Source organism: Bombus terrestris, chromosome 7 (assembly GCF_910591885.1).
Source record: "Bombus terrestris chromosome 7, iyBomTerr1.2, whole genome shotgun sequence".
Classification (NCBI taxonomy): domain Eukaryota; kingdom Metazoa; phylum Arthropoda; class Insecta; order Hymenoptera; family Apidae; genus Bombus; species Bombus terrestris.
In genome coordinates, this window is record NC_063275.1 from 1,968,329 (window position 1) to 1,987,731 (window position 19,403).

General features: G+C 46.7%; 1 protein-coding gene across 9 annotated transcripts in view; it reads right to left on the reverse strand.

Annotated features, from left to right (window-relative positions):
• The window catches only part of LOC100650883 (anion exchange protein 2), a 41,314-nt gene that overhangs the window by 6,524 nt on the left and 15,387 nt on the right, over positions 1-19,403 (reverse strand). For 2 of the 9 annotated variants that reach the window (XM_003396411.4, XM_012309734.3), the window contains exons 2-6: positions 15,838-16,031; positions 3,469-3,649; positions 2,889-2,970; positions 2,351-2,716; positions 223-910 (exon numbers count right to left, since the gene is read on the reverse strand). In XM_003396411.4, the coding sequence (XP_003396459.1) occupies positions 223-910; positions 2,351-2,716; positions 2,889-2,970; positions 3,469-3,649; positions 15,838-15,891 (1,371 nt within the window). In that variant the 5' untranslated portion in view covers positions 15,892-16,031. The other 7 variants (XM_012309735.3, XM_012309731.3, XM_012309733.3 and 4 more) reach the window with 6 other exon arrangements.

The window sequence follows — 19,403 nt, forward strand, 5'->3', positions numbered from 1 at the left end:
TTCGTACGATAACGTTGCGATTAGTATCTTCTCTTTTTCCTAATAGCTACGATCGTTCGGGTCTCGATCACGAAACGAAACGAACATCGAGAACCGTATACGATATTCGATACTAGAGATACGGCGCACGGTTATTGTTACGTATCGTTTAAGAGCGACCGTGTTCGAGCAGCTCGCACGAGTCTAACGTGAATAGGAGATTCTGGTGGCAAGAACAATTACCTGTAGACTGGTATAGCTGGAATAGTTGCGTTTGCCGCCAAATCGGAAGCCACGATCGTGATCGTGAACGTGCCTGTGCCTGAGAAGCAGAGCTCTCATCACTACCGGCCTATCCTCCGCTAGAATCAGCTCCTCGATTACCATTTGCTCGACTACCCTATACGCCAGACCGGGCAGATCCTTCTCCTCGAGATCCAGAAGGACCACGCCGGTCTCCAGGCATCTACGTAGATTCAGCAGAGAGTGGAAGCTCAAGGAGGCTACGTGGGGCCTGCCCCATCTGTCAGCGCCTTCCTCGACGTCTTCCTCGTATTTGATCCACCGAGCTGTTTCTCTCCATTCTCTTTCCTCGCCCATTCCGTATAGTTCGTCCAGCTGAACGAACACCTCGTGAGGCGAATGGTCGTACATCTTCTTGAAGGTATCGTGAGGTATGCCGCCTTCCTTTTTGCGGCCGATCTGCACCGTCGAATGGGCAGCCTTGTGCCGCCTCATTCCCCGCGGATCGTCGCTTCTGTGCGACTCCAGGTCGTCGATGTCCAATTCCTGCAGGGTACTCGCCTCTTCCGGTTGCACGCTCACTCTCCTGGTGAACACGCTCGAGCCATCCGGGAGGCCGGCTCCCGATCGCTTCCTCCATTGCGGGTCCTCTTGAAGCGAGTACTTGCGCGACTTGTGATGATGTCTTCTGCAACGTACAATTCAACCGATTTGTTACGTTCTGCCACCATCGATGACGACTGCGTCGCATGTGCGCTACTGTTATATCGCGATCGTCGGTCAGGGTTAGAACAAATGTGATTTATGTTTCGTCAAGAGACGAGCGCAGCTACGAATAACGTCTATTTCGTTAACTCGGAGTACGCGTGCCAGAACTGTTTTCGTGCTTTGTGCTGGCAGTTGGTCTATCTCGTCATCGACACAAATCAAGAGCAAGCGTTAGTCGCGGGACAAGTATTCATCACCTGATATTTAAAGAGTGGGTGCGTGATTGTGACACGTGTAAACTGCGTTTCTGTAGAGTATTCGAAACGCTGCAAATCTTTAATAGCGCTGCACTATATATATATATGTACACATATATATTGACGAGATTTGACAAGGCAATCGATGAGATGTGCCGAAGTGTTCGCACGCACGTCTATCGTATGTTAACGGAAACTCAAACAAGTACTTTTTCATTCGTTCCACATGACCGATGTGCAGGGTGTAGCGGTCCGGACGATAATCGAAACCCAAGGACATGGCGGAAGAAAGAAGAGATCGTTACATACGTAGCACTGCGGTCACCGTGAGACGGAGACGCGATCGGATTAATTAGAACAGCACGAAGACAGTGGCCTCAAGCAACAGACTGTTGTTGGGCGCTCGCAAAGTCTGCGTGAAACTCTGGCCGAAGGCCATGGCATTAGACAATAATTGCAAATTGGTTCGCGATTCCTTCCGCTAAATATTATGTCATAGAACCGTCTAACGCTGAAAGCGCGCCGAAACGTCCCCACCCTCGCTCGCTTCGCGTCCTCTCTTTCTCGGTACATTAATCAAAGAATCGAATATCCTCTCCTACCAATAGCATTCAACGTCCCCGGGTTTTTCTCTCGATTTGAAAGACACGCGCGGTACATAGTTAGCGAATATATGCAGCGATTTGCACGCGCCTAGACAACTACGCAACTGTGCCGAAGAATACAGAAATAGGACGGTACGGACGGCGTTTGTTTGGTCGTTGACATCGAGTACATGACACATATGGTCGTTATTAACCGAGTAATCCGAGCTTACAAATGCGATATGAAAATCGTCGCGTTTGCGTTCCGACTAATTTCTTTGGCGGTAACGCGGGACCATCGCGGTTCATGCTTTCGTGTACGTAATTGCTGAAATACGATGTACAGGACGACGTCGAACCGGCTTTCGTGCCGTATGAAAATTAGTCAAGAACGTCCCGGATCGGTTGTTACGAGCAAATTATCGTCGATTCTTTCGACGTTTTAACGGACGATCCCTGTCCATTTTTCTCCGTTCGTCTTTCGACAAAATCCAGCCTTTATACTTTCCACCAGCCTCCTTTACCTGTGTTACAATTGCGACGTTACAAATTCATCGATATTCCACGCTTACGACTTACTTGTGCTCGTGTTTCTGATGCCTGCGACACTTGCGATCTTCGTCGTGGTTCGCAGCTACACCGACGCTCGGTATCTCGTCCCTTTTGAAGGTAGGCACCTCCTCTTCCTTGATTTTTTCGAATTGTACTCGCGGACTGCCAATGGTGGGACTGTCGCTGATACCGGAAGCAGCCCTCTCCGAGATCGGCGCCTCGCTCTCGCTGCTCGCTACGTTCTCCGTTTCTTCGGTCGTCTCTTCATCCACGTTGTGCACGCTCGACGAGTACAATCCGTTGTCCATCGCGTCCGTTTCTTGTCCACCGCCATTTCCTGTCAACACCTGACCGTTCTCTTCTTCCGGGCCAACTTCCGTCGTGGATCCTTCGCTGTAGACACGAAACACGCGCCATTCCCTTCTATTCTATTCTACTTGGCCATTTAATTGCTATTTTAACTCAAAGCGTAATCGCGAAGCTCGCAATACGATTCGTACGTAAACGTAAGACGCCGTCGTTATCAACGAGGCATTTCGATTTCTCTTATCGGAGGATCACTTACGGTGAAAGGTGTCGTCGCATAGACCTGGAATGAAGGCTTTTCAAGGGCATGTGCGGATGGGGATAGCTTCTTTTCCGATGCTCTGCAATAAAACCATCGAACGAATACGCTTTTACGCGAGCAAAGGTGTTGGTTAAGCGATTGCCCTAACATCCCACTGTCGCGTAATCCCCGTAAAATATACGTTTAACATCTTTGATTTACGACACACGTACGAATCAACCGGGAAATAAAATAGGAATAGAAAGACGCAAAAATCTCCTGGCAATATTATATAAAAGTGCAAATAATGTTGCGGTATAGCAGTATTGTTTTAACCTTGGACCGCGAGAAAAATTGATTTACGTAACTGTTTTCTGTGTGCCGGAATCGGAAACGATGAATTATTGCCATCGCGAGTTACGTGCAAAAGCTACAAAAGCTGCGTACGTTTCGCAGCGTAAAGTATTGGCTCGGCGACTAAGTGATTGCGGATTTTGTGATTAGATGGTATTGACAAAATCCGCAATCACTTAGTTGCCAAGCCAATAAATGAGATTTCGACGCGAACGAACATTTCAGAGGATATGGGATCACGTACGGTTGAAGTCGCGATCTCCATATCGCGACGATGGTCCTCGTTCTCGATCTCGATCGGATCCAGCCGATTCGGAGGGTGAACCGAGCAGGGCTACGTCGAACTTCTCTCCGGTGTCCATCGCGAAAACCTTCTCCATTTCCTCGTCGAGCTCCGGTCCCGTTTCCGCGCCATGGCCGTCGACCTGATACAAAAACAACAACAATATTATTTCAAATCCAGCTGTTTCTAATAAATCGTCTGTTCGGCTTTTCACCGTAGCCGAGAAAACACGACCGAGTTCGCTTCGATCCGATTCAACGTCGAACGTGATTTCTATTTGAACGGGTAGACGATCGCATTTCGTCGAATTCCGATCAACTTGCTGCCGACCAACTTTCTTTTTAACGAGTTCGCCACGTTCAACGAACAACCAGCCCATCGTTGCTTTCGTTACAGATAGTTGCATAATATCGATCTATTCGGAAGGTGAGAGCTCGACACCTTCCAGTAACGACGTTTACTCTCAACGAGCTAATACCGTGACAGCTTTGCAACGTTTTTCTCCGTTAAACGTCGTTACAACGTGTACGTACGAGGAAAGAAAGGGTCGATCGAAAGGGACGGAGATCGGCACGTTGGACGGATCCAGCCGGCAAAACGATTCCGAGTTTGCAAAAGGGAAACGAGAGAGACAGAGAGAGAGAGACTGTGGTGTGTAGGAACAAACGAGGTGAACAAACGATCGATCAAGTTGAAAAACCGGTTTCAGGCGGAACCGTGAAAACTTTGTTTGAAATTTTTCGAGCGAACGCTTCGATAAACGATGCACTCGAGTTCATCCCTCGTCACCGCTGTTACGAAATCGTTTTGTGTCAAAGACCCTGTGACGCGAGTAAAATTTTGATCGTTTCCCGTCAAAGCCATCGAACCTACGCGCGTCTAAGAAAAGAACCACGTTGACGATCGGATCGGTCCAACCTAATGTCATCGATCTCGTGTCTCGAAACAGGAATCAACCTTTTACTTTCGATGCAAATTCCTTAAAAAAAAAAAAAAAAAAAAGAAAAGGCTCGCGTTGTTTCTCGCGCGATTCTTCCAAAGACAACACAGCGTCACATTGTTGGAAAAAGGTTACTCGCGATTACGAAAAGTTTATTCCCGATTACCAGTGAGATACGAAGGAAACTGGTTGGCTGGCGACTCGCGTACCAAGCGATTTACTTTCAGGACGGAACCGAGATATTTGAATGGCAGAGCGAAATTCCCTTTCACTGGTGCACTTGGTTTCCACTCTTCCTCGTCTTCCTTTCGTTTGCTTTATGCTCGAACCCTTTTACGATAATGGGAATTAGAGTGCGAGGAATTAAAGCGGGGAAACGGCGGAATGGCTATTAACGGAGAAACGTGAAATTAATTCCGCCAGCGAGGCAGCGCTCAGCTGTCGTTAACGACCGCCAACATCGGCTAACGTATGGCGAAAAGCCGCAGCTGGCAACGACGTTCGATTCGATGCACGCGTTTCGTGCACTGTGTAAATCACGAAAGCGAAACGGTCGTTTCTGCCGAGGATGCTGCACCGTTTCTGTCCCAGCCTCTGGCCGGGTCTTGCTACGCTCGAATTACGTCGGATTACCTCCGATTATCCGATAATCCAGCAACGCAACATAAGAAAAGAAACTCGCCACTCGAGAGCACTAAAACATGGTCGGTGGCGGTTGGTCGAGTCGTTGCAACACTCGGAACTATGTTCCTTAGAGGACAATTTGCAAGCAGCCCAATTGGTCGAGACACGTCACGGAACAGCTCGATCCGACGATTGCTACATGCTGCAACGATGTTCGGCCAAGCATTGGCATCGGCTAGCTGGACGAGGGAAAAAGATATCGGGCGAACGAGTGCACTTACGACGCGTCAATCTCGCGTTCAAACGAACACGTCTGAAAGGAGGGAACGCCGCGATCGAAAAGGCAAACGATTTCACCGACGAGATCTGGTGTACGCCGAGTGTCGGGGATCAGGTGCACCGGTTGGTTCGCGTCCACACGCAGACACTGACACGACCGTGCCACAGATATCACCTGATGGCTGGTCCGCAGGGAGCGGCGTAACCAACGGAGAACTTTGCCCGATGCCCGTTGAAGGAACGACTTCCCGGAGGAATTAGCGGCGGCCTCGGGCATGGCATTCCGGGCCGAAGTGACACTCGCTCGCTCGGCTCGTGCTTACAGCTCGAAAATCCAAACTGACGGAGAGGGTAGCGCAACCACCGGCTGTCAGACAGAGAGCTGCACATCCTACGTGGAGGGGATGCCCGCGCTGTTAGGGGTGGGCAGCGGGGAGTATCTCCGCCGGTCGATATCTACCCCATACGTCGCGGCCAGACGACGGATCCTTCCAAAGGTTACCCTTCTCCCTGCGACTCGGATCGCGCGCTGCTCCCGGGACGGGACCACAGCCGCTACAACGATCTCGCGGATCTCGTGATCCTACGTGGAATTCCGACACGCCACGCTGCGAGCCAGTGGCTGCGGGCTGGAAACCGTGTCGTTTCGATCGCCGCTCCAGAACCTTGCGTTAACAAGGTCGTGGTTTCCGCGGTCAAATTTTCTCCGCTTGTTCGTTGCTTAGGGAAGCTACCGTGCGTCGTAAAGTTGGTCGCACGATGGACGTTTCGTCGTGCTGACCTTGGGAATGTAGGAACTGTTAGGTTGGCAATCAAGTGATTGCGGATTTTGTCATTAGGTGATATCGACAAAACCTGCAATCACTTAGTTGCCAACCCAATAGGCCCACCGGCAGGCGGCGGATTTTTCGGCCAGCGTCGGAGAGGAGCGTACGGAAAAACGGCTGGCCATTGGTGGACGCTGTGGATGCAACAAGTGTCAGTCGGCCGTGAAATGTAGCCCTGAAGGGGCTCCTCCGCGAACCGATGAAAGTAGATGGCAAGAAGCAGGAAATTGCGAGAGGGAGGAAGATGGAGGGGTAGCCGGAGAGCTTCAGCCAATCGGCCGGAGAAAGCAAGAGAGAGAGAGAAGCTGTCAGCTGGCGGTGCAGCTGGCAGAGACGCGAACCGGACCAGCGCAACTTCGCCGAGGCCTAGGTCGTAGCGGTAGCTTATCGACCAACGGGGCATGTCAGCTCGATCTCGTCTGCCACGAGTTTCCCCGACAACCTGCTTCTGCGTGTCGATTCGAGTCGCCTCGAATGGCGCTTCGATTCGAAAGCATCGTTCGTCGATCGCGAATCGTCCCAAGTATCGGACAAGTTGCAAGTCGCGAGGCGACTCGACGTTCGTCACGCGCGTCCATGTCGACCACCGAAGCTAACGAAAAGCAGCGGCTGCATTATTGATCGATCTCATCGGCTACACAGCCACGGCCTGATAAATTATCAAGTCGACAGACATCGCGACGTGAATTACGACCGATCAAAGAATCTGCTGCCTCGATGTTACGCCTCGAAAGGTTTCCGTTATTTCCGGAACCAGCCCACGCTTCTGCAGAATCCGTGCATCGAGCGTCAGCGATGAGGAAACTACCGAGCAATAAATCAACATTGATTTCATCGAACGATTTATATTTAACCAGAGAGAATGGCAAAGTGTTGCGCGTACAATACGAATTCTCGTTTCGTATGTAGCGCGAAAAATTGCACGCCTCCGCCACGAACACGTACTAAACAGTAGGAATAATCGGTTGTCCAGTGTTCGTCTACGGAAGGTTGGTCGTAGCGCGTAGACGAGGCGCCGCGAAGCGAAAAAGGGGTGGCTGGCATGTGGCCGAGGTGGCGCTGCGCCATCGTCGTCGGGAAAAGTGGAAGGAAAGAGGTTTTCCAGCATCGACCGGGCTTCCTCCTCGTCCACCGCTCGCTACGGCCTGTACTCACGTTCGCACGCACACGTATCTTGGTTCCTGCTGCCGCGACCTTGAACCTGAACCTACAAACTCGCACCACTCTGTCTCCCTCTTCTCTGACCTCTCCCCAAGCACGGAGAAAAGCTGCGTGAAAATCGATGCGGTGTTTGTTATTTGTGGCTTCGGGGAACGCGTGTTTCTTCCCCTCCGAAAGGCACCGTCGTTCTGCGAGTGGAAACAATTTTTGCCATTTCGAAAGAGTCGACTTCGGGACGACTGAGAAAGCCAGAATCACGTCCGAGCCGATAGGATTCGGCGCGAGGATCCGATCGATGGAAAGTTCGAGCGGCGAGTTTAACTCACTCGGATGGTCGAAGCTCGGCTAAAGCGAATTCAATTTCTTGCCAACATCGAGCTACGATCGATAGGCTGCCGTTATCGCGTTCCGATAGGTCAGGTCTGCCGACTGACGTCCTCCACCACGCACTCGATCGTCCACCAGGTTAACCGTGGATGTTACGAGTTACCGATCGTTCACGAGGTTAACCCTGGATATTGCGAGTTACCGATCGTCAACGATTTAAGCCGCGTTAGCTATAGCTTCGTGGAGGCGTTTCCTTGCTCGTGGGATGAACGCGAAGGTCGGCCAGAGCAAAGGTACGTTCGGTGGACGTCGATATTTAAAAATAACTAGCGACTCGATTCGAGAGCTCGTTGACCTATGTCACGCCTGCTTCGCGATTGGAACGTTCCCTCGGCAACCGTGGCATTCCTTGTATTACGATACGTGGACGAAAGCTCGTACAGTCAGCGTAATTTCATACGTTTGCTCGACCGATTCAGCGACCAACGTAACGCGTTAATAATTCTCAGCTGCGGCTAATCTCGCGGCTCAGCTTACTCTTGTTTCCTTTGCGGCGCCTTCCCGACTCTCCTCGTGGTCATGGACTAGCCGTTTCCTATCGGACACAAAGAGTACGAAAGAGCTGGCTGGAGCAGCAGTTAAAAATAACGTTTCTCCGACCATCCGTGTTCTCATTTATCGACCTGACCTTCTTAACAATCTGTTGTGCTGCACCTTTATTACATACAGTCTGTGGCTCGATTATTGCAATCAGTTTCTCACTGATTTCCCTGACGTAGTCGTAGCAGAACGTATGGAACTTCTTTGCGATAAATTTCTACCAAACTTCTAATAAATAGAATAAAAATAAAATGTACAGTTTCTTATTCTCCTCGTGTTCCGACGGAACAGTGAAACATTCGTCGATTTCAAATTTCCGTAGGAATATTCGATAGCAGGCGAGTATCGTGTTCGTTCGGTTAAGATGACGAGAGGGAAAATATCTGGTAACCGAGAACGTTGGCGGTTTAAAGCGACGAGCCAGCGCAACATATCGAGCTAACCCTTTAAACCGTGGCGTTTGGTTGGCTGCAGGCAATTGTGGCGTTTTAAGATACGCCTTTGCGAACGGAATTTGGTCCACACACCTAAATCTATGTACGTAGCCTCTAGACCTTGGACTTTACCAAGGCCTGTGACGATAATAGAAGACCCGCGATGACACCAGGAAACCATTCGCAATCGCAAAGAAACATGCTCGACAAATTAAGCACGATAAATAAATAAATAAATAAATAAACAAAGATGGAAATATCAAAAATATCAAGTGTCAGCGAAATTGACGACTAAAGTCCTTGTAGGACGCGGAAAGGACAGGAGGCGCGAAAACAATAACAGAAGAGACGAAGAAAACTGAACAGTTCTATTTCTACCAAAATTAACCAAAATGACTGGTCTTTAAAAAATACATAATAATAGAATATTTGTATATTTATTAATTTATTACGTTCTAGGAATTCCATGTTACGTGGTACATTTTTGGTATTATTAATCCATCTGGGACCATAATCCTTAAACGAGGATTGACATACTTATAAAATTGTAGAATCAGTCACTTTGACTGGTGTGGTATTGCTAGTGTTAGCATCTAGCGATCTAGCGATCGATCCGGAATCTTCCTGATAACTGATATCAGCATATCGAATGATACGCGGTAAAAATTCGGAAAACGTGTAGCAAATCGTACGAAACGAGGAAACTGGTTAATTAGGGTTCGATAAACAGATCGCAGGACCAGTCATTTCGACTGGTATTGATATAAGTAGCTTTGATACAAAATTATTTTCAATTTGAATACATAAAAAACAAAATAAAATTCATTGCATCATTGTGGAAAAAATATAACATAAAGTAGGAATTTTCAAATAAAATTGTAAAACCAGTCGATTTGAGTGGTGTGGTAGTTGTAGTGTTAGACAAAGCGCGAAACCTCGGTACGTTTGCAAACCGTTTCGAATGGCAGGGAAAACGAAGAATAAAAGAGTAGTCACCTTGATGGTTGCGGGAGCTGTTACCATCGAATGGATCTTCCTTCGGCAGACAGATACGCAGCAGCATACTGCCATAAAAGCTGACCACCTTTCCGAGGGACGTTGCCGCGTGATCGACCTTTATGACACTGCGCCTACGATTCACACCGGTCTTGTAATCGAATTTACGGCTTCTGGCCTTGCGTAAGTGCTTCTCGGCACCGATCTATCCATCGAGCAATGCGCGGCCTGAGACTTAAGAGGGAGGGAAAGGGGACGACATGTAACTCGCTCGGTTTATCGTTTACCGCGTTAAAACGATTTTAACGTTCGATCGCCACACTACCACTTATGGAATTTCTTCAGTTTCATCGGCTTATCGGTTGTCCGTTTCTGAAACTTTACACGCGTTTAAATGTCGCGTTTCGGCAACGTTAAATTCTCTCCTGCTCATCGATTTTCATTTTTCGCTGAAACTACCGACGAAAATCGGCAATCGAAACAGCTCAGAGGCGAGCACAAACCTTCGCCACGATTCAATTTGGACTTTCACCGGAAGTCGTTGTCGTAGTTGTTACTGTAATTTGGGAATTATCAAAAAAAAAGGAAAAAAAATAGAGCTGTGATTGGTCGCTTGCACGGACCAGTGTGTGCGATCGATCTGTGTTTCGACCATTGCGTAAAAATACAGACAAACGATGGTTGAACGACGCCTTCCACGCAGTTTGAAACGAAATAAAATGTACATTTTTTATTTTCCTCGTGTTTCGACGTAACAGAGAAACGTTCGTCGACTTCAAATTTCCATAGGAATATCACCAGACTAGCAGGCGAGTGTCGCGTTCGTTCGGTTAAGATGACGAGAGGGATGTTCGTTTGGGTTTGTTGATCGACTGCTGATAAATTCGACAGCTTAGTTGGTATGTAATTGGAGACGGATCGCGTGAAATCGCTACCTGCCAGCGAGCGTTAACGCGAATATCGATTTGCGCCGATGGAATTCTAGCAGAAATTCCAAAGTCGACGTGTCGCATTTCGTCCTTTTTTTCTTTTCCATCGTCGACGGGTGGATTGGTGCAACGTGACACGTCGCAGATGCAAAATAAACCGGCAGAAATGTTTATCTTAATGCGTTGCAAAACGTTTCTCGGTAGCTACTACGGGCGATCCCATGACTCGGAATTTACGTCCGTGAAACATGGAAATCATCAGCGGAGATGATGAACGCGCGTCTACATTTAAACTCGCCAGCTTACGCAACACATCCAACGAACATGGTGTCTGTCGTTCGCGTCGAACAACACGTTCCAGAGAAATTAGAGATTTCGCGTTGGGCGTGGTTGCGACAGCGAGCAGAGAACCGAGATAGGCGTTTTATTTTCCGAGAAACGACCAAATCGCTGATAACGGACGTCGACATGTTCGATTGCGAATTCTCGTTTCGTAAGCTCCGACACTTTCCATTCGAAGCGAAGAATAAAGTTCAAGAGTTCGACTCGCACACGATTTTCATAATTCCTAGTGTTTATCTGCACGGAACGGAGGCAGTTCCTTTCAAAATACCATTGGACCGCTACAAACATACGAACGCACAAGATACGAATTTAAATCGATTAGGTTCGGTATCGAAGAGATAGAAGCGCGCGGATTATCGTTTCACCGCGGTTTTACGTTGAACTTCGGCATCGATTGGAAAAGCGGGACAAGCTCGTGCCGGCTGATTGGCCTGATTGCCGACGGTCGCAGGTCAATAACCATTTAACATGAGACGTCGAGCAGTCCGTTGAATCGCACGACACTCGCCTCGAATCGCATGGAAAAACCAAATTTCTCGAAGCGCGCGTTCCAATGCGCCGTATTCGCTACGTTGCTTTACTCCTTCTCTTGGCAAACGCAAAATGCATGTTCGTCCGACGCTCGTCCACTTTGCGACCCGTGCTCGAAACACCATCACATCGGCGGCTACGTTCTTCAAAGAGCCGCGCTACGTTTCAAGGACGACACTTATTGCTCTTTGAAATCGCGCATTTATTTCTGCCGCGAGTCACAAGTGTCGTTTTGTTTTTCCTATTTGACTTGCTCGCTCTTCGCGACGACCTGCTCGCTACCGACAGATGAGACTCGAGGAACGCAGACGACCGCGTGAACGAGCACGTGGAACGACGAAAGAAGCATTCCTCGACGATGATTTCAAGTTTTCGTTACCGTTGATCGCCTAAACGACAGAGAAACAAGGCTATCGTGGGAAATATTAGTCGCAGAGAATAAACTTAACACTTTGTCTGCCACGCCAAAATCACGTGTTTCGCTCAGGACACCACGGGAGTATTTTTATTATTCAAAGCATATAATGGCAAAATAATAATAAATTGACGATGTAGGACAACATTCTTCACCAATGGACCGCTTATCTTATTGGCGATCACGAGTGATCACCGTGGCGCCTTGGTAACAGTCGATAGCGACGTGTTATAACAAGGCTTCGTTTATTTCAACAAACCATTCGCATTTGTTATTCCATCGTGAGCAAAACGTGCGGAATATATTGTTGAAACGTGTAGAAGATACTAGTAAACAGTATTGTGATTATTTTTATAATTTCGACGAAACATTCGGCTGAAATGGTAGAGGTCCGCAAAAAAAATTATGTTTCTGATAAACCAGTGGTAGTGGTAGATTACAACAGAGGAAATGTGCTGCAGATTTATCAGATCGAATGATAGTATATTCTAGACCATGTAGAAGAACCCTCGAGTGGTATATAAAATTAGCTTTAGAGTTATAGTTAAATACGTCAATTTCAAACGCGATGATACTCTATAAACAAGCGACAAAGACAAAAATCGGGGTATCAGATTTTAGAATGGTGCTCGCAACGCACCTTACACAGTGCCATTCACCAGAGCCGTCAAATATATTTATTCGACAAAGATTGCGACGGGAAACGCAGAAGAATGAAGGGCAAACGTACCTGGCACGAAAATTTTGCAGAGAATGCTATTAAAAAAATGTTAAACAGTTAGGATGAAAAATTGCTAAGAATCGGACCAAAAAGGTGACCACCCTTCGTCCAGATTGTATCGATCAGCCACATTTACGTTTAAAGTGTTTTAACATAGTTTTTTTTTTTAACTTTGTTTATTAATTCCAGGTTTTTTACATATTTTTTTTTTACATGATTTTTTTTCCAGAATAAACGCAGAATTCTAATTGTAGGGTGGTACAGGCAGAAGTACCGATACGCGACGGTACAACGTACACATGCATTATTTTTTTTTTTCTTTTTTTAAAGATTATTATTGTGCCTTAAATTTAAGCCGCTGTTGCGCTGCGCTTATATACGATATTTTAATTTATGTCCTGAAAGCCTGGACGCAAAAACAGGACAGTTCGCTAGCCTGAGTGTTTTAACATAGTGCACCGTTAGATGCAACATTTGTTCTCATTTTATTATCGATGTTCTAATAAAAATGTTTAATCGTTCAATGGGGCACTTTTCATTTCAAAGTATCTTCTATTTATCTTTTATATTGAAAATGCCCTAACTGTCGATTTTCATTCAATTTTTACAATTGTAAGAAGTTGAAGCGCCTTCGGTTACCAATGACCACCATGGCGTCACAGGAGAAACCGTGGCCGGTCATAATATGACCAACGTGGCAGTCAAAGTGTTAATATCCGCGAGGAGCGGGACACTAAGATCATGGTCTTTCTCTCGAATTAGTATCATCCATAAAATAGTTTTCATGCCGAGAAAAGCTCTCTTGTAGCGGGTATAATTCATAGGCTTAATCTTATCAGCCTTGAAGCTTCAATCCACGGAACTTGGTTCTTTTCCATTGTTTTTCTCGAGAGTTTCCGGCTTATAGTCGTTCCTTTGATCCGAAAATACCGGGATAATACTAGCTGCATTTGACGAATGAAATCGCAGCGTTGTTCTATCGTCTTGTTCTCGGAACTGTTTCTCGTTCGAAGATAGCCGAAGGGTAATTTTGTCTGAATCTAAGTTTAACCGGCTTAACGCTACACAACGCATCCTCTAAGATGAAACGATTAATTTCGACCCACTTTGCACCAGGAAAGTAGTAATTTTCTATTCGGAATTTCGTCGCGTTGTTTTATCTCGAGCGACGTTGACGCACGCGATACAACGTTTAAAAGTCGCCTGTTTGAAAATTTGGACAACATTTGGCGGGAAACGCTCGTCGTAACGCGCCACGTGCCTATCGGCTACGATCGTACGCGATCGTTCTAATTTTAGATGCTACGAGGAAAATGAAAATCCATCAGGTGTGGACGTGTATCGAGCGAGAGCCGGTTAAACGCGCGATCTCTGCGGCTCGATAACGACCAGTTTAACGACACCGTGAACTTGCACGGTAGGATACGGTGCACGAACGCGTGAGCAATCACGCGCGACGTGTTAATTAATTCCCTTGCGCACGTGGTACGTCGAGTCGCCAGCTTCGTAGCTGTCGTCGGCAACGGCAGACCGCGAGGCGATTGCACCGCGCGATCCTTCGCCAACTTGCGCGCTTCCGTCGCTAAACGCTTAATTCGGAACCTTGAAAAGTCAATTGAAAGTTTGTGATTCTTGCGAGGCAATTTCACCGACCACCGAACTGCCACCGCTGTACCGCGCACGCTGCAACGAGTGGAACGACGCGCGTCAAACTTTTTAATCCATCGAGCAACAATACTCGAAGGAGAGTGAAATCAGAGCTTAACTTTGCAGCTGCCCCGCGTGGGAATGAAAAGAACGGTCGAACAACTTTCATCGTTTCGACGAAGCGACGGTTGACATTAAGCGCGACGAAGCAATCTCGTTGCACGTGTCCCGCCAATTTCCTATATTTTGCAGAAACACGTTCCATTTTCCTCTCGCTGGTCCTCGCCAATTTCACCGAAATCCGCGTTCATCTCGCGCGTCGTAGCGACAACGAAAGACGCGCAATTCCGAATGCAAAATTCGTGCGTCTGACGGATCCGACGTTCAGTTGTTCGCAAATGGAAAATTGAACAGCTGTGACGCCAGCAACGAATAATTCGAGCGTCACGCAAAGGCAGGCCGAAGGCGTAGCAGCATCGCGCTTTCACGTCACTGAATTTGCGATCGTCGAAACGACAGGAACAACCGAATGCAGCGATATTTTTACGGTTGCAACGTTCCATCGTAATCAGATCATGTCTCATTAGGGGAGCGCATTTCAATTGATCGGTGTCAACGATCAATGCGACCAATCGCCATTAATTTAAATCGCAATAAACGTGGTGTAGCGCGTGCTTCAACACGTCGTTGGCACAAACGAGGGAGACGCGCCTGTTTTCACATCATTTTGTCCAACGAGAGAAAATTGGATAAAAGATGGAAACCGGTAATAAATTAACGAGAAATTACAGCGCGTCGGAAGAACGAGAAGCGGCACGACTTTAATCAATAGAAGAGTTGCTTAAGAGCGCAACAAATAATAATTGGATAAATACGGTAAGTGCGTTTCGTGGAACGTGTACAATACGTATATTGTCAAGGACGATGTAGGTATAAAAAAAAAAAAAAAAAACAAAAAAGGAAAAAGGAAAAAGAAAAGACGTATTGCAGTATCAACGGATTCCAGCAACAATCTTTCACGAATGATACGATATTTTTTTATTCGTCGTTTAATAAAATCTGCAGACTCGACGCGCTCTCCGCAATGGCAAAAAAATGCTGTTACTTTCATCCGCTATCTATCATCTGCTATGTTTAGAACGTAGCGAGCTCGATGCTGCTACGTAGAACGACGCATAAAAATCTTAATCGCCGATTTTTCCCACTGATAAACGTTTAGACGCGAAACTTAAAGGCAATACGTTGTATGGAGTTAAAAAACGCGCTATCGGTATGTCCGTATTGTTCCACGTCTATCTATCTATCTATCTGTTTTATCGTGGTCGTGGTTGTTGTTTGTTATTTCCGTCGCGTAATCATCGAACGTGCGGAGAATTTGACAAGCGTGTCAACGGCGTTGCTTTTCTCCGATAGTATAGATTTTCCATTCCGTTCGAGTATATAATAGCAGCCTGACGACGTCTAATCGACCATGAATTTGTAAAGGACGTAACACGATCCGATCGCACAGCAAGAACAGCCGTATCGCGTGAAGCAGAATGCAACAACACTTACCGATACCCTTTTACCAAAGCCAAGGAAAGACAGCTTTCTCTTGGTGTTGTCCATGTTTCACCGGTCGCGGTAGCTGCTGCGGCAGCTATCAGCTTAAGGTGTTGTCTTTTTCCTGGGTGCTCGGCCGATCCTGAGTCGGGACGGCGATGTCCACATGTGGAGGAGTCGCTGAGATGGCAGCTCCGTTCTGCTAGCTGTACAAACACGAATATATCTTTAGCCAGAATTTTGCAAATTCCATGTCGGATTATCGGATGTTTTTATCCTGCATTCTAAATAAACGTTGTCGATCGATCATTACGTGTCACGCTTCTCTAACTCATTCGGTCACGCCTTTTTTATAATTCCTACGTCATTTAATATCGTCAGTTTATCGATCAGAAGGTGTCTTCCCTTTCGACCACCATGTCCAAGAGCGATCAAAACGGATTTATTTATACGATCTCCCTTCGTCACGGCGATAAAAATACGGAAATATAGCGACCGGCGAAATTACTACACAACGATGTCGGAGGTATAAAGCAGCAAGATGCGATTAAGAATACAACGAGGAATAGGAGTGAGGATTTTGCTGAATTCCGCTTCCTGCTAAGATCCTCCTGTCGAGAGAGAGAGAGAGGGAGAAAAAAAAATAAAAGCAAAAAAAAAAAAAAGAATTGAAGATGAAATGGCGAATGGAAATGTTTCAATTGGATTCCACGAGGGATGGGATTAACCGCTTTCTTGAATCGAGTTAAAACGTACGCCGAGGAGAATTTAGCGAAGAAACAAGAAAATGGAAAGTTAATACGACGGCAGAGATTACACGGGCGAGAAGATGAAAGGAGAAGGAAACGGACGAAGAAGGCAGGAGGATCGTGTACACACCGAGCGAGACGATACGGTGTGGCGTCACGAGGACGGAGATCGCAACGATGATGAGAATCGCGAGCGAACTCGAGAACACTTGTTCGCAAACTAAGGATAGTGGAGATGAGTGGAGCGGACTGAACTACTATCGAGAAGGAGACGTGACTCGACGACAGTGACCGTCCGACTGACTTCGTTTCAGACTGCCACTGCTACCAGCAACGCGACGACCATCCACAGGCAACGATTCTAATATAACTTGACAAATAAGGTGCCAGCATGGCGTAACCTTGCCGGCATAAACAACCAAATAAACCGAAATACGCCTTCTTCTCGATCGTTTAGCTGCTTCCGTATCAACCCTCGTTCGTCGTTGGAACATCTTCCGCAACGTGTGTCGAACAATTTTTACGTTTTTCTTTGCTAGCTAATTTGTTCCGTACTCACCGAGTCGAGACACAGTCCGATAAAAGAAGAAAGAAACGTATAAGCGTGCGACCAACCGCGTTGAATCGATCTTCTTCCTCTCGACGACAATTTAAAGAGCACAGATGGAATTGAAATACGAGGGGCCAGCGTCGCTCGTCTCTAATTACCGGCTCGCATCCGATAGAATGACGCAACGAAATGCCTGTCGTCTGTTCGATTATCCGCGCGTGATACCTGGTGCCTAGGAAATTTAGTCGCGTGTTCCAACTATATTCCCGGTGTATTCTTCCGCTGAGGATTATCTTCCACGTCTGCCACGGATAATAGAAAATTGGTATTAGCGGCGATTTTACCGGCCGATTCGTCGTGATCGAATTTTTTCTTCGCGTCAACTATCCGATGAATAAAGAAAAAAAAGATGACTTGGCAAAATCGACTTCTTGCGTTTCTGTCGGACCGTCACCGAGTTACCGATTCTCCTCAGAGTTTCCTACAATGTGCTGCATCGGATTTCAACGAATCTTCATTTCTTCCGGTTAACGACATTACGCGGTTTATAGAGAAAAAGAAAGGTTTCATTCGGACCGCACTTTCTCAGTTACGCGAGTCGATTTACCACGCGATCCAGTGATTTACGACGCTCTTTAATGAACCGTCGATCCTACTCTTTATCTTTACGCTATTCTAATCCACGCTGTCTATCAGATAAATCTTCACCGGGCAATAAAGTGTCCGCATGCAGAGAACCAGCTTCCATCGCTTTTCGAATAAAAGGGAGCATTTTTTCTCGTTGGCCGTGCAATTTTTTGTGGCGGTCGTGCCATTGCGTCGCGCGTACGCGTCTCCGGACGAGAGAAATGGCTGATCGCTGCGAAACGTTGCCAGATCGAAGAACGTAATTTTCGGCCCTTAGCGGTAACATCAGCCGAGCGACGCGTTCGCACGCAAGCAAAGTTTGAAAAACGAGTTGAACGGTTTCATTCGTCGTGTTTATCTAACTGAGCGAAGCGACTAGTTGCGACGAAACGTCGGGGAATGTTCTCTTATGACACGAGCAAGTATAGAATTCCTGTACGCCAGGATTACGAGGGAATTTCTAGAAATTGGAAACCAGCAAGTTGAGTAATATAAATACAGTTCGAAAGCAGATAACAGAGAAATTCGATATCGAATGATCGGCATGTTACGCGCGCGTTTCGTTTGCTTCGTAAATCGCTGATGTTTAAACGAACGAAATCTAAAACTACCAGTTGCCAAGGAGAACAGCGAACCAGTCACTCGGAGATTAATTGCAACGGAAACTTTCGATACCTGCTGTCCCATCCACGACTCCTGTTGCACTATTTTAACGTGGTACTTTTCCGATCTTCCACGATCACCGGCATACGCGTCTAATTGTTCTTTTGTCGAATAATTGTTGGCGAGAGACTGCACGACCGCGGAAATATATAGCGCTGATGGTGCGACCGGATCGCACAAGGTAGGAGGTTTCACAATGAAAATTCGTACCTCTCGATTAAACTACTAGGAAAGAGACTAGCCGGCTAGTCGTTTATCGATCTATTCGACGAATACTTGTTCACGGACGAACGTCACGTCATCCGATAGGCAAGTATCTCGAAGCTGTCGGGATAAAAAGATCTCAGGCAAGTCTCCTCCAAGGCTTCGTTCGCGCCTGTTTCACTGTACGACTGTCCTTTGTCATCGAACCATCTGTCGTCGGTAACAACGCGACAATTGGCCTTTTCAAATACCGTGTTCTTATGTTACGGTTTGATAACGCGCGATTCTCGCTTCTGCCAACTCGTCGCAGCATCTCTCGCCACGTCGCCACGCATTCTTATCGTTCTTCAATTCGAAACAGTTTAAAATCACTCAACCAGACTCCTGGCGGCCATTATGTCACGCGCTTTTTCCTTCACCGCCATTGTTGCTGCCTCTTTACGCGCCAGTAAAACCTCGCTATCCTATCTTTCCATGGAAATACGCATCTGGAAATATTCTACGTATTAGGTTGTCCGAAATGTTTCTTTCCTTTTATAAGGAAATAATAGACGCACAATGTTTTTTGTTTTATATTAGTTTATTGAATTATGCACGAACATAATAATAGAAATAGAACGAAATGGATCACACCTAATTCAAAAAATAATATAAAACAGAAATTCTTGTTCATCTATTATCAACTTATGAAACGAAAGAAACTTTTCAAACAAACTAATACAACACGCTTTACCGGCTAACAACGAGATATTCGCGTATCACGCGCTTCGCAGCTTCTCCGATGC